Source organism: Malus sylvestris, chromosome 10 (assembly GCF_916048215.2).
Source record: "Malus sylvestris chromosome 10, drMalSylv7.2, whole genome shotgun sequence".
NCBI lineage: Eukaryota > Viridiplantae > Streptophyta > Magnoliopsida > Rosales > Rosaceae > Malus > Malus sylvestris.
The window spans coordinates 2,752,365-2,768,138 of record NC_062269.1 but is presented as its reverse complement, the minus strand read 5'-3'; the positions used below and the strand labels follow the sequence as shown (position 1 = coordinate 2,768,138).

Below are 15,774 nucleotides of genomic sequence, written 5' to 3'. Positions count from 1 at the left end.
TTAAAATATGCGTTTCATTTCTTTAAGAAGTAAAGTGTACGCAATTACTTATACTACTAATATGCGTTTCATTTCTTTAAGAAGTTATACACCAAGAGAATTAGCAACTTAACTCACTTCCTATGCACATCTTCTCATCTTTCATATTACACAAAACCCAACAGTGAAAAATAAAATAAGAACAAGAAAAAAAAAACAAATAACGAAAAATCTTGTAACACAATATTAATGGGCGTTAGATCAAAGGGTCTCACAGCCCACTGGAGCCAATCAACTTTGTTAACCCAAAGGTAATCGCCATGGCCATCCAACCTCCAACCAAAACCCTCATCACTGATCTCATAACTGGCGCCTTCCCCAACTTAGCTCCCAACCACCCAAACAGCACCAAAGCCAAGCTCACAGCCGCGGCCACAACTCCTAACCTCACCTTGTACCCCCTTATAAACGACGCTGCTAGCAATGGAACCATTGCTCCCACTGAAAACGCCAGTGCTGATGCAGCTGCTGCTTGTAAAGGGTTGGGCAGGCTCTCCTTATCATCTTCATCTCCACCATCATCTTCTGCCACGTGAACTTCTTGGTTATTTTTCTTGTTCTGATTGTCTCTTTTCATTTGAGCCACCTCTATGTCCAGCTGGGAGTACACGGAGACAAACTCTCCAATGGCCATGCTACATGCTCCGGCTACTAGTCCAGCAAACCCGGTTAGTATCATGGCCTTAATGTCTTGTCTCACAGCTCCGACTCCCATCATCAACGACGCAGTTGAGATTAATCCGTCGTTGGCGCCTAGGACGGCAGCGCGGAGCCATTGGGAGCGTTTGGAGTAGTCAAACTCCTTTTGGTCTAGCGTTGTTTGGTGCTCGAGGTCGTTTGGGGTGATTATGATGGCACACTTGCCTTCAGCTAGGGAAGTCTGGCTGTTTGTCGCCATGGAAAAAGTAACGAGAAAAATGGATAATGAGGAATTAGGGTTTATGTGTGTACTGTGGATTGAGGAAGAGAGTAGAGAGAGATTGAAGAAGTGTGGAGGACACACGCTCTCAACAAGGGTATTTATGGAGGGAGAGGTTCAATCATGGAGGCAATGGCGGGGTACACTAAATGGAAGAAAGCAAGGTGTGTTTACCTAGTGCCATTGCCCCCTTTATTTTTTATTTTTTATTTTTTAATATGAGATGCCGCTATCATATTCTTTGCTTATTTAACATAGAATGTTATGAAAACGCTGATATAGTGTGTATGTGCGTGTGTGTGTGTGTATTATATATAAGATACCACTATCATATTCTTTGCTTATTTTACATAGAATGTTATGAAAACACTGATATAGTGTGTGTGTGTGTATTATGTATATAATTCAGGTTTAGGAATAAATAAAATAAGAAGATGAACAAATAATTTGACTAACTGGTTTGGTGACTTACATTGCATGCCGTAGTTTGGTACAATAATTCATATATCCATTAATTCAGTACTTAAAATAACAACGTCCTTTTTAAAAAAATTGTAGCCAAGGGGAACAAAATCTTTTAGAAAGAAAATATAATTTAAAAGCAGATGGGATGTAAAATACTTTGTCCTATATCACAAGTTATCCAGTATAATGCTTAAACTTTTGATGATGCGCATCCTAGCTGGTAGATATTTATCACCCTACATTTATATGAATGCATGCTCCATTTTTCGTAGCATGATAAGAGAAAAGTATATATACGTTAGGAGAATATGATCTCACATCCATTTTATGACAAGATAATGTAAAATTAAGCTGAAACAATATCGGTGATATTGGTAGTGCACAATGCGCCTACAAAGTTTATCAATAATATATATATACCCCAAAAAGAAAATAAGATGATAAGCACAATTGTAATAATTAGATCGACTTATAACATGGATGATTGCGAATTATTGAAAGCAAATAAAATTAAGATTAAGGAGTAATTAGGTTTTCATCCTTATTTTTACTACTCTATTGATTAAAACCTTATTACTTTTCAATTTTTGATCAAGGTCCTTTGTATTAATAATATCATTAATTATTTCAATAATAAAATATTTTTTATTTCTAAATATATTCATTTAATATTAAAAATGTTACAATTAGTATATTTATATTTATGGCTAAATTTTTTATCATATATTTTTATTTTTAGTTTGTACCCATTTTAATTTGCAACCCTTTTTTAATTTGTACCAATTTTCCTTTCAATTTTAATTTGTACCCATATATTAATTTCTTTTTGTGCCCATATTTTTTAAAGTTTTATTTGTATTGTACCCATATTTTTTTATTTATTTGTACCCATTTTTATTTCTGCTAAATGTACCCATTTTGAAAAATGTACCCATGTTTTGATACAATAATTTTTTGGTTATTTTTTATGAATGTACCCATGTTTACACACACACACACACAATAGTATATTTATATTTTAATATTTTTAATCCCACAAATTATGTTTTTTATTTAAAATCTCATTACTATAAACAACTATAAATTTTAATTTTTAATTTAAAAAATATAGTAACTTACATAGAAATAAATTATCATTTAATTTTAGGGACTTGGATCAAAAATTGAAAACCAACAAAGTTTCAGTCAAAGATTATTCATAACTAGGGACCGCATCCAAAGTCTCCCAAAGATTAATTACTATACATGCATGCATGCATGATCTTGAAGCTTATCTCGACCAACTTGCCTCTGACCCAATTGTACAAATAAGCTTCAAATTAATATCTGAGCTTAATAAGGAAAATTGGTGATTAGAGCTAACAGTAGAACGTAATCAGCAACCGAGAGAGATTAGTGAAGAGGACGAAGAATAGTACAAAGAACAAACAACTTTATGAACATCAAATTTAAGAGGAAACGTAAGACTTCCAAAGCAGTTACACCAGAAACAAGTCCATAAGCAAAACGTGACACTATCAAACAAAGACAAAAAGAGGCAACACAAATCCTGCATATTTTTTAACAAATATGTAAACGGAAGCAATAATTCAAGGCTTTCCCTTCCCTTTATCTCTTTTTCTATTTCTTTCGGTTGTGCTACATTTATTTAGTTTGGTTAGGTAGCTTCTTTTGGTGTAACTTAGCACGTCCATGGCATGCATAAGCACAACTACGTATACCTTCTAGTAAGTAGTAATTGACTATGATTGGTTTTGAAGTATAGCTATAGCCAGACCTAAAATTCCGAAGACATCAAATATTTGGTAGGATTTGCATATGTAAGCTCATAAATAGATGCTGTAGTGCCAACAAGAAAAAAGATGCTCCAATCTGTAACTAAATATGTTTGGACACGCGTATGAAGCAAATGAATGTGAACTAAAGTGTAATGTCCTCAAAGTAAACTGTTCGAAAGGTTTGATATGATAATCGATCATGAATCTCCTTTGAGCTGCCATACGGATGCCAAAGTAATCGGAATCATCAAGGTGCAAGTTCTTTATCAATCCTTTTAAGTGGGAATTCTTTGAATCAATTATTTAGTACTATTGCTCTTCATGACGTTGCTAGCTATAACTCTTGGGGCCGGTTTTCAGCTTAAATACCAAGTACGAGGGTTTGGACCTTCGTATATATTTTACATCAAAACCTACTAAATTTGATAAATATAAACCTACTAAATAGATCAACAATGGATTGGTGAGCAAGAAAGCACCGAGTGTGGAAAAGGAGTGGGGATTAGATAACATAACAAAAAGGAAGGGAGTGTGCATTCCATACGAATGCCACCACCATCTTGATTTTATATTCACTAAAAAAAACCAATTAGGGTTTCCTTATCCTATCCCCCTTTCTTTTTCAGCGTCCAACACACTCCCACTCAAATCACTAATTGGTTTTTTATGCCCTCTAATTGGAGCAATAAATTAAAAATGACTTTTGTGTACAGCTAAATATCTGGCAAATGGATTGTGTTTGTCGTGTTCGCATTATTTTCGTGTCATACCCGTTATCTTAATGGGTCGTGTTGTGTCAAACTCGTTTTCTTAACAGGTGACCCAATAACGATCTGATTCGTTAATGAGTCGTGTCGTTTCGTGTCAGGTTAACGAGTCATATAAGAAATTGTCATGTCTAATGTTTAGAAAATAACAAACGATATCTTATCGGACACTTAACGGGTAACCCGATAACGACTTGATTCGTTAAAGGCCCAATAATGACCCGACTCGTTAATGAATTGACCTGAAACTACTTGTTTTCGTAACGTTTCATGTCCGATTAACGGATCGTGCAAGCAATTGGCAGCCATAAGCTAAACATACCAAATAAACTTTTGAAAATATGTGCATATTATTTCAATTTTGTTAGTGGACCACCCAATTGTTTTGTCTACTTGAAGCCAAAATCTCCCCGATGGCCAAGCTACAACTTTGGATATTAGGTTGCAGAAAAGTATGGTTTCCAAAGAATGGGTGGATCAGATGAGATAATTTTTTTTTTTCTTTCAAAAATTGACATTTCAAATCCTGTGTTGTTTGATATATGAATAGATTTTGGGTCAGTTTGGGATTGTTGTGCTTTTTAAAATCATTGCTTCTACTGTATTTTAAGAATAATTAGTTGCAAAATAAAGCAATTAAGCATTTGATAAATTGTATTTTTAAAGGTATTGTGAGTATGAAAAGCAATGTAAAAGCATTTGGTAAATTTTAACGGAAACGTAATATAATTGTATATAATGATAAAAATGGACATGATAGTGTGGGTAATGACAATAACAATGGTAGCGAGGGCAGTGGTTATGATGGTGGTTGGGTGTTGCCAATAAAAGGGGTGTAGTGGTTGGGCTGCATAGGTAACAATGGTGGTAAGGGCGGCGACAACAAATGATGGTGGCGGTTGTGGTGGCAGTGATGACAGTTGGGATTATGGTGATGGTGGTGGTGGTGGTGGTGGTGGCAACGATGCTAGTGGTAGTTGTGGTTGTGGTGGTAGTGGTGGTGTGATTGTGGTGTGTTGGTGATGGCAACAATGGTGGTGGTAATGACAATGGTAGTGTAAGAGGATAGCGTTTGTAGCATAAATAAAATGTGTCTAAAAGGATAAATAATGTCATTTTGAAAAATTAATGAGCATTTTACAGGAATTAAAAATATTTATTAAAGGCTCAACTCCACCTATTTTTAAAGTAGCTTTTAAAAGCAACCTACATGTTGCTTTAAAAAGCTACTGCCTAGGGGGTCACACCATCAACATTACCAATATTGTTCTCAACTTAATAAAATATTACAAAAGACCGTTGTGATATTAGTAGTGAACCTCCACATTTAAAATGTATATGTTTTGTTTCCGATGTGGACTATTCTCCAGCAATAAAGTCATTTACATTCACTATCACTACTAGAAACCTTTAAGCCTCATTTATTGTCTAGAATTAATTTGAATATGAGAACTCACTATATTCAATGAATGGTGAACAAAAAAGGATAATGTTTGCATCCCCCTTGGGAGAATAAGCAATTCTGGAAAGGCTTTAGGTGTGTTGGCTGGTTGCTTGGGTGTCTTAATGAGTGTTGGGTGTTAGTTTGACTTCATAACTCCATGCACAAAATTATGTGTATGGTAATTCATCAATTAGACAAAAGCCACTTCGGTTCGGCCTGTACGTGGATCCGTCCTTGGTTATTTCTAGACCATAATACCATTATCATATACACTTGTCATATTGTATCATGTACAAATATATATTATCCACTCATGGTAAAATCTGGTGGGATGCACACAAAAATTTCTCCTAAAACCTCTTGAGAGTTACATGCAAGGGTCGCGCACTACGCTCTAATAATTTATTCCATTTTAGGTGCATTGTCGTAGTATTAGTGGTTCGTGTGGTGCCCGATTTGAATATCGGTTGACTGAATTGCTGTTGCATGTGGAACACGTAACGGTGGATTGAGATGCATATATGCAATATATATATAAAAGAAAGCCAACCCAAGTCTTTTTGCCTTTTTAGGGTAGTGCTATCTACACATCATTTTTATTTTTCACACATCATTCTTAATTTTCGGTCATCGAATCGAATGAATCGAAGAAGATCAATGATAAAAAATTAACAAGATTATGTAAAAGGTAAAACTGAGTGTGTAAATAACACTTTCCTTTTGTTATTGCCCCAATTATGTACTGTGTGAGTTTGCTGTAGGGAGTGGGGATTTACGTTTGCTTCGACATGGAACTACTGTGATGGTGCGTGGTGTTTGTTGGATTGGCCCTGACATATCCATATCAAGTTGAGTTGGATTCTATTGGAATACACCTAGATAGGGAGGAAGGGGGGAGAGAGAGTGTTTTCGTGTCTTAAACCTTTAAAGTAATTATTATGGTCCATGGTGCTAACTACATTGAAGAAGTAGCAGAGATGAACAATTACAAAAACCAGGAGATGGAAGTTTTATAGATAGAAGAGAAATGTGAGAGAAGAATTAGAGACCAAGTTTAGAGGGAGAAATGAGATTTGTATATTGATTTAAAAGAATGATGATTACAAACTCTATTTTTATAATAGAAAGTCTAACAATTTTAACCAAATTCTAACAAACTTACTAATTGTATTGTTGATTTGTACAACTATTTAACTAATTATCTAACTAATGTTGTGGAACCTTAATACATGGGATTCCGTAATTTTTTTACACTTAGGGTATATTTACACTAAAAAGGGAAAGTTAATAAATTTGTGTTAAACTCACTATTCACGATATTCGAACTTAAGACATTTTATTTATAAGTAAAGACGAATATCACTAGACTAGTAATTTACTAAATAAAGAGAAGGATAATTGTTTGCAAGATCATATTCATAGTTTATCTTTCACCTGCAAAGGACCCTTGCATAGAAAAACTATATTATTCATGCGAACGTTTTTACCGATTTCATACCCATAAATACTATACACGTCGCTAAAATATGTACTTAAAATTACTATTGGCATTAATAATATTGCTGCCCACCAGGTAAACCTATTAGCTTTTAACAACTTAAACGTTGTGACACAGGAAGTAATCATGAGTGAGTCATGGAGTTAAACAAGCTTTTCCTAATACAATTATATTGGGGCTGGGCATAGTTCGTATACAATCGAATCTTAGACTTCATACTTATACGTGAATTATAATACCACTAAATTTAGCATAAAATTAAAACAAGATTTCTAACTATATATTCAAGCCATAACTTTGTATGTGGTCCAATATTTTAATAGATAGGGTGAGTTTCTACCCATGCGTCTCGGGTTCGAAACCCTCTCTCCTAACAGTTTCGAACCCTCCTCTTAAAAAATAAAAAAAAAAGCCTTAACCCAGAATGGTACATTGTTTTCAATGCTTTGTCGATGCCGTTCATATAAACTCAATTCTATAATCTAGGTTTTGCATGCACTCAAACTTCGAATCTCTATCACTGTAGTGATAATGTAGACGGTAGAGAGCTAGAAATGAATATCACTAGTCGTAGTGTCTATACACATTGCACAATAATTATCGACGAGGGTATAGTCGAAGTTGCTCTAGAGATATAGCTTGACATCGAACAACTGATTGCTTTCTCAGGAGCAGGTTCTTTAAACATATTTTGCATTGCAGATTTAGGCTGCGCCGCCAGACTCCGATACATTTCTCGAATTCCAGATCATACTGGAAGCCGTGGAACTCGAACTCCAATCCGAATTAGGATGACAAAGTTGTTGAAGATGCTGTAATGCAGCAACGCTTCATGGAATTGCACTACCGGTAACTTGGCTTAACGGACCCGTTAGTGATAGAATTGTCAAATTCATTTACCTTGCAAAAACTTAACCTCTACTATAACTAGACCTGACATTCGTGTCTTGTTTTTCGTGTTTGTGTCGTTTTCGTGTCATACCCGATATCTTAACGGGTCGTGTCGTGTAACACCCGTTAAAATAAACAGGTAAAATGACCCGACCTGAAATCGACCCGATAATATTAACAGGTATTATGACCCGACCCGTTATCCGTTAAGAAAAATATATTTTAAACCAATAAATAATCAAATGAAAAATATAATACTAAATAAGTATATACCATATTATCACATCCAAAACATAAAAACACATTTTTCTTTGAAGTATATTTTCACTTACTTAAAGTCTTTAATAATTTTTTAATTAACGTAGAAGTGTAAAAAAATATAGAAAAAATATATAAATGCTCGTAATGACAAGGGGTTTACAACTTTCATGAAGAGCTTAACTTCGAAATATAAATCATAGATCAAAATTTAACCGTTGATTGTTGTTTACATTTGCGCTTCATTGTTCTCATCAAATTTTGGTTTTTTTTTTTCAAATTTTCTTTTTTGAAAACTTGATCTATTAGAGGATGCAGGAAGATGAACGGTTTGGATCGTTGATATTATATTCAGAGTTTTATGGTTAGTGAAAATATTGCTTGATGTTTATAAAGTTTATACAAATTATATGACATCGACTCATATTTCAATTAATCGTAAATATCAAAACGTGATATCAAAGATCTGAACCGTTCATCTTCTTACATCCGTCAGATGATCATGTTTTCAAAAAAGAAAATTTTAAAAATGAAATTCAATAAGAAGAATAAAGCATAAATGGCAATCAACGGTTAAATACAAATTTAAGGTTTATGAATTATAGTGTTGGATTTCGAAGCTGACCCCTTCATGAAAGTTATAAAGTTTGTCACTATGAGTGATTGTATATTTGTTTTTACATTTTTTACACTTCTACAATAATTATTATTAATTTTATTAATTTTATCCTCAAATAAAAAACATTATTCATGAAGGTTTGGAGGATTTTAAAAATCTAAACGATAATGTAAGTGTAACCATTATCTATTCGTGGAGGAATAATAATGAATCACGAGTGTTTATATATTCTTTCACATTTTTCATACTTGTATGTATGTCTTCTTAGTTCTTGCCTATACAAATACTATATTAGTTTATTTTAATTTTGGACAACAATATGTTAAGTAAAATTTATCCTAGTAATGATAATAAGGAACTCTCATAATAAAAATAAATAATGACTAAAACTTTTTTTAAACTTATATAGAATAATAATACAAAACTATATATTTAATATAGAATATATTGTATATATTAATATGGCTATTGTATTTTATAATAAATCTTTTAGTAACTAAAATTTAAAATTATCAAAATAAATTTTTTCTTAACAGGTTGAAACGGGTTACCCACGTGCTACCCGCGGGTTCTTAACGGGTCACCCGATAATAACCCGATAAGTTATCGTTTTGACCCGAAACCAGTTATTTTCGTGTCGTGTCAGAAACTACCGGGTCTAACTATAACTATCTGAATGGCACACGCTCTACAAATAATGGAAAGCTTTCCAAATTTATGCCTGAAGAAAACATGGAGACATGCATATTAATTTTCAATTCCTAGACAATAGCATAGCCAAGAATTATTTGGTAGGTGGGCTAAGCTAGAATTATTACTACGAAATCAAATGCTTAAATTTTTTTTTATTACCTATATAAAGTTGTATACTAATAAACCTAAAAGTAATATTTTGAAGTAAAGAAATTATAACCATGCATTACTCAAGTTTCAACTAGATATAACAAAGAAATCATTTAAATTTGCAATTTGCAATAAAAAGAAAACATGTATCATCAATCTTATTCAACTTAACAAATAAAAAGAAGAAAAAGTACATATTCAAGTTGTTTATACCATACTTAGAGCCTCCGTATTTAGACATCGTATAAATAATCAAAGGACTTAAATGTAATTATGTAATAAAGGAAGGGGCAAATATGTAATAAGTGAGAAACCCTTATTCTATAAAAGGACCCCTCATCCTTACAATTAAGGAGGCCTCACATCCCCTCTCATATTGAGAGAAGCTCATCCTCACATAAGGAAGCTCTCTCTCCCTCTCTCCCTCTTCAACATCTAAGAGAAATACAATATCAGTGTGGACGTAGCCCAAACCTTGGGGGTGAACCACAATACATCTTGTGTTATTTACTTTCTTGCAGATTCACGGTCGGATTTACTTTGTTCCAAGACCTCCGGTTTTGTGTATCAACATTTGACGCCGTCTGTGGGAAACGAACCCACGACCACGTGGTTAAATATAATTGAAATCATTTGTTATTTCATCTAAATCAACATTTTTGGCAAGCTTGGAAAATTAATGAAAATGACTTGAAAACTTTGAGTTTTAACGATAAGGACAAAATAAAGGGTAAAGTGAATAGCACCAAGATTGACTTTTTAGTGTAAAAATGTGGTTTTTCATTAAAGTGAATAGTACCGCTAACTTTTCGTTAAAGTTCATTTTTTTAATGTAGATAACCATTGTATCTACTAGAAACTCACCCTCTATCTTGTTACGAAGTCTTGTTTTAATAAAATTTATTGCTGAAAAATCTCATTTAGTACTTGCTATAGAAACGGTAAGAGTCAATACAAGTCAAATTGACCTATCAATCAAATAATACCTTTAGGACCTCTTCAATAGATGCAAAAGGTATATCAGTCTCTAATTTATTATCATTATCTCTTTTTTCTAAAAAATAAATTGATAGTTGTAACTTCTAAACCTCTTCATTAGATAAACGTTGGACCTAACAAATTAAACAATAATAACACAATTGTATATGATAAATTATATCTAATAAATTTCGAGTACGAAAATTTTAAATTCAAATAAACAAATAAATAAGATAAAAAATTAAGAACAAAGTGGTAAAAAAACTTTACAATTGATGAGAAAATAAGTAGACTTCAGAGGCTAGCGTGCCTTCGAAACAGCCGAAAAGCGTGCTAGAAAACGTGTAAGTAGTTGTTCAAATGAATAAAACAATAAAATAATGAAAACTAGTAATTACTTACTCCCAAAAAATCTAAAACCGTTTGGATTTGAATAGAATAAAATATTAAAATATTAAAAGTTTATTATTTCTAGAATCTAGGAGTCGTATGGATTTTGAATTGATTAAAATAATGTTAATAATTATATTTTATTCTTTAACAGACTTGTGTGTGTACATATTATAACAATTAAAAATTAAAAAATAGCCCAAACATTTAGTATTTTAAGCTTAAAGAATTAAAACTCTCCCTATGCTAGAGCGTATCTTAGCCTTGTTAGTAGCTCCGTTGTTGTTCCTAGAATCAATGTGTATGATCAGGATGCCAACAAGGGTTGGTTGAGTTGATAATGATCGTTCTCTTTGTTAGATCAAAGCTCTCTTTGTTAGATCAAAGCTTAGGTTCGAGGTTTGCTTCCTTTATCGTTCGAGGTCTGCTACTGAACTTTTTGAAATCAAAGTACGCATGACCAGGATGGATAGAAGGTTTAGGATCTAGATTATATTTTATGGGCACGTTTGATACACAAGATTGATTTGGCTCGGACTAACTGTAGGTAATTACTTGAATTGATTTGGTTTGGACTTGGGGTTGTCCCATGTTTGGTGTAACTTTGGATTAGGAGGATAGTGCTAGCTATAAAGTCATATTGAGAACGTCAGACCCAAAATACAGAGAAACATCAATCTATCAACTCAACCAACTCAAATTCAAACTCAAATGGAACCGAAAAAAATCTCAGAAAAAAAATACAAGCAGCATCATTCCATAGACGGAGAAGTGGTAGGAGAGGAGCATAAACCAGATGCCAACAGATGAGAGCAAGACGTTTTATAATCATCGTCGCGAGGTTTACTTTTCTCGTGTTTTCGGTTTACGGGTTTGGAATGGTTCGATTAACAAGACCACCTGAGAATAAGAACTGGTTTGGTACTGCTATGTTCTGAAAAAAAACTACTTCTATTGTGCTGTGAGAATAAGCAGCTGTGAAATAAAATAGCAGAGTGTAGTAAACTTTTTTGTAAAAGTGCTTTTGAAAGAAAAAAAACAGTATTATAGTATTTGGTAAACTTTTATGTAAAACAGATGTGAAAAAAAAGCCGGTTTTTCAAAGCTGGGTTTTGCAACTTTGTGTTTTTGACTTTTTTTTTCACAAAAAATTGTGAAAAAAAACTGAAGCTAAATGTTTACCAAACACAAAAAAGCTCCCAGTTTTTTTTGATACCCACTTTTTTCAGAATTAGTACCAAACCAGGTCTAATATACTCCCAGCTTATCCCATCGTTACTTAGCCCATGTTTGGTCCAGCCTGCAATTGGTGTTACACAGCACACACCAATCCCATTCCAAGTCTGGTCAATCAAACACCTCCTAATTTGGTAAATTGAAACTAAACCACGTATATAGACGAGGCATCGTATAATCTCTTTCAACCTTGGCAATTACAAGATATTTCACAACCGAAGGCATATGAGTACACAACAAATTCGAATCAAACTAAAACAAAAAAAACTTGGCTCATTTCGGGTAGCTTCGAATTCTGGGTTAGAAATCTGTTGATTTGCTACAGGCAGCAAAAACATGAACAATAAGCAAATTATGCAAATGAGTATCTACTTCAACAAGGAAAACCTTAGACACCCAATTCAACACCTAACTGATAATCCAGAAGTATATCGTCTCATGATTTTCAATGTTGGTTTCACTCTTTCTTACCATCTCCATAAACCTCCGGAACCCTCGCACTATATATTTCATAACTGTAAACTTGTGAAATCTCAAAACTCATTTGCTTCATAACAAAGAAATACTTTACTTTCACATCTAGAAAAACCAAACAGCAAATATGAAAATACCTAATACAAATTCTACAATTCTCAATCAACTCAAACATGAAAACTAGAATTTGAGAGACAACCCGACAATCGTTACCTTGATTGAAATCCTACCACGACAAATATCCGCCTTCTGTGTCTTCAATATACCACTCCACCTCAATCTGAAAGTCATCTTACTCAAATACACAAGCCGAAAAAAGCCATTATCTGCATCATCTGGAGCAGCATTTTGTACGCACCATACATAATATCATCACTATTTCCACCACATCCATTGAATAGATCTGCAGATTTGAAATTTTAAACTATTGGCCTGTTTGAGTACCTTGGTAAACATCAGTCGGAACATGAGATGAGAGTCCTAATTCCACATGATCCACATTGAGTGTGAACTCCAGTCAACTCTAGAGAGGAACCTCAATACTTACCACCTAACACCGTTATAAACACCAGACCAAAAACATGCATGCTTCCCATCTCATTCCAGTCTGCTTCCAATAATCCCACAAGTCCTTATGAACAAGTGAAGTATTCATATGCTTGCAGATGGTAAGGAAGCTCCAACATATTCTCCTACAACCGTATTATTGCCGTTCCCATCTCACAAATACGGCCCCTTGAATAGGGATTTGGTACCCCTTGTATAGAGAATGGGGTTAGCTTAAGAATGTCTCAAAAATCAAAAGCAAACTCCTTCAGGCATACCAAATAAAAGTCTTAACGTCACTAGTTGAAACTCTATATATACACTGTATAAAAACCATAAAGAAATTAAACATAACTAAAGTACAAGAACATAAACAAATCCCAACCTAAAACTGACCGCAATTCTCTGCTTGCCTAGTTGCCTGTCTCAACTCCCAGGCCAAAACACAAAATCTGCATCTTTCCTTTCCAGTAACGTATCCACTTTCTATTAGCGTCTATACCCATCCATGAAAATGTGGGACTGAATGCAATAACTTTCCAGAAACTTCACTCACTCAATGGAGATGAAAACGATAAGGAAATCTACAAGGACTGATCTATTATTTAACATAACATTTAGTTGTCCCCCTACCCTGTTCTGGAAGATCAGTAGTTAAATCTATCACTTTCTAAAGCCAATACAAATACAAGTCATTAATATAAAAGAAAATTCTCTTACAAATGTTGATATATGTGATAACAAATCATATCCATCCTTTGGCATTGCAAGAGCAATATCAAATAGTAAAAACTTTGTAATATATTTTCACTCGAGCAAGGCCAAAAATGTCAGATCACATGGAACTTGAAGAGCAGAAGCATTTTGTTTACGGTATGAATTTATCTGATGTTAAACTGTATGGTATTACACTACTAAAGGGGTAAACTCAAATGCAATGACATCAACGTATTGAACCATAAGGTTTATACGATCAACTACTTAAAAAATAATCTAGGAAAGAGTTATGGGCCTATGGCGATTCTCTTCTCATCAAGTAAACTTGGTAATTCATATATGCAAAGAGAATCGTACAAATGCACAACAATAAAATTTCATAAAATTGCTAGCATCCTGCAACTACAGAGCAATACACTTATACTCTCTTGAGTGCCCTGTTTCCGAAAATCAAGAGACATCAATGCATAACTCGCAATCTTACAACTTGGAAACTGTGAAATGAACTGCATACTCTAGTCAACATGCATTGGTTCTGAGCCCCCAGTTGCATCCTCCATTCCATTTTTCTGCTCTTTCTCCTCAATTAAACTCCTCTGCTCTTCCTCTATGGTATTCTGCAACTCATCCACCTGCAAAAACATACAATAAACCCGAAAATTACACTACTTATGCATACAGCATATAACCCAAAATTAGGGAATTCAATATAGCTCACTTACCACATGCAGGAGCAGAGCAAACTGCTTCTTCCTCAGCTCCAGCGTCCGCGAACTGGCGGTGTTCTCCGCATCCAATGCTGCAATCTCCTTCTCCAAATCTGATATGATCTTGAGAGTCTCGGACCGCGGAGGCTGGGTAGCAATCAATTTCCTGATCGACTCACACTCCTCCTTGTGCCTTCTTTCGATCTTACTCTCCTCGAGCTGCTTCTTGAGCATCTCAATGTCGGTCTTCGCCTGCACAATCTGCCGGTTAATCTCCTCCCTCAGCTCGTCAAAATTGTGCTTCTCCCGGAGATTCGCATCCACGACGGCTTTGCTCTTGAGGAGCGGAATCTCGAACGTGTTGAGCTCCTGGAGGAAAGCCTTGGCCAGCTTGTCGCAGTCGGCGAAGTTGTCATCGTTCTTGTCGAGCTCGACGAACAGGGACGTGAACTTCTTCTGGAGCTTCTTCAATGGCGGTTCGCCTCTCGTGGTGGTGGTCCGAGTGAGAAGTCTGTGTTTGATGATGACGTCATCTTCGAGTGGCCCGAACGCGTAGTTCGCCGCCACGGCCTCTCCTCGCCCTGAAACTTTTCTTCCTTTCGGCAGCATCGGAACTGACCGGAGATTTTGAGTCCGGCGGAGATTCGATTTCGAATTTGACAAACCCTAATCTAATGTCCAGAAAGAAAACCCCCGTTCCCAGCGGAGGATTCAGCTTCCGTATGTGGAATCCAACGGCAAAGGGAGATGTTTGTTGTTTTTGCTCGAGGTTGATTGGACGGTCAGATGTGCTTCACGGGAGACCACTGCTACACCGGATCCAGAATGGGCATTTTGTCAATTGGGCTTTTATATAATGGAACAAATCACGATTCACACGTAAAGGGAAATGGGTGTGATATCCACATCTATCATTTTACTTATCACACGTATTTTTAATTTTTAATTGTCGGATTGAATAAATTAAAGAATATTAAATGATATAAATTAATAAAAAATGTGTGGACCCCAAAGAAAAATTATAAGACTATATTTTAAATGGCGATAAAAATTTGATTTTAAGAAGAGATGAAATATTTTTATGTGGTACATGATGGTATTAGCTATTTTCATTTTTTTTTAATTTTTTGACAAGAAAAACTATTTTTTTATTTATAATTTATATTTTTATATGAGAAATGAATTTGTATCTTATTATTTGGAGA

At 34.5% G+C, this 15,774-nt stretch overlaps 2 protein-coding genes across 2 annotated transcripts; both read right to left on the bottom strand.

The window, feature by feature from the left end:
* Positions 1–48: 48 nt before the first annotated feature.
* On the bottom strand, positions 49–1,054 carry LOC126584905 (vacuolar iron transporter homolog 4-like). The gene has a single exon (XM_050249280.1). It carries the CDS (start codon positions 935–937, stop codon positions 251–253), a length of 687 nt encoding a protein of 228 aa, XP_050105237.1. The 5' UTR covers positions 938–1,054; the 3' UTR covers positions 49–250.
* A 13,112-nt stretch (positions 1,055–14,166) lies between these two features.
* On the bottom strand, positions 14,167–15,375 carry LOC126586711 (THO complex subunit 7A-like). Its single transcript, XM_050251646.1, has 2 exons — positions 14,585–15,375; positions 14,167–14,494 (listed from the first exon to the last, which is right to left on the bottom strand). The coding sequence occupies exons 1-2, from the start codon at positions 15,176–15,178 to the stop codon at positions 14,378–14,380; spliced, it is 711 nt and encodes a 236-aa protein (XP_050107603.1). The 5' UTR covers positions 15,179–15,375; the 3' UTR covers positions 14,167–14,377.
* Positions 15,376–15,774: the final 399 nt, after the last annotated feature.

Excerpts from the sequence above, each read along its gene's own strand:
- LOC126584905 (XM_050249280.1), bottom strand. The coding sequence starts at position 937 with ATGGCGACAAACAGCCAGACTTCCCTAGCTGAAGGCAAGTGTGCCATC.
- LOC126586711 (XM_050251646.1), bottom strand. The coding sequence starts at position 15,178 with ATGCTGCCGAAAGGAAGAAAAGTTTCAGGGCGAGGAGAGGCCGTGGCG. Across the intron at positions 14,495-14,584 it reads TTGCTCTGCTCCTGCATGTG|GTGGATGAGTTGCAGAATAC; the intron begins GTAAGTGAGCTA and ends ATGTTTTTGCAG.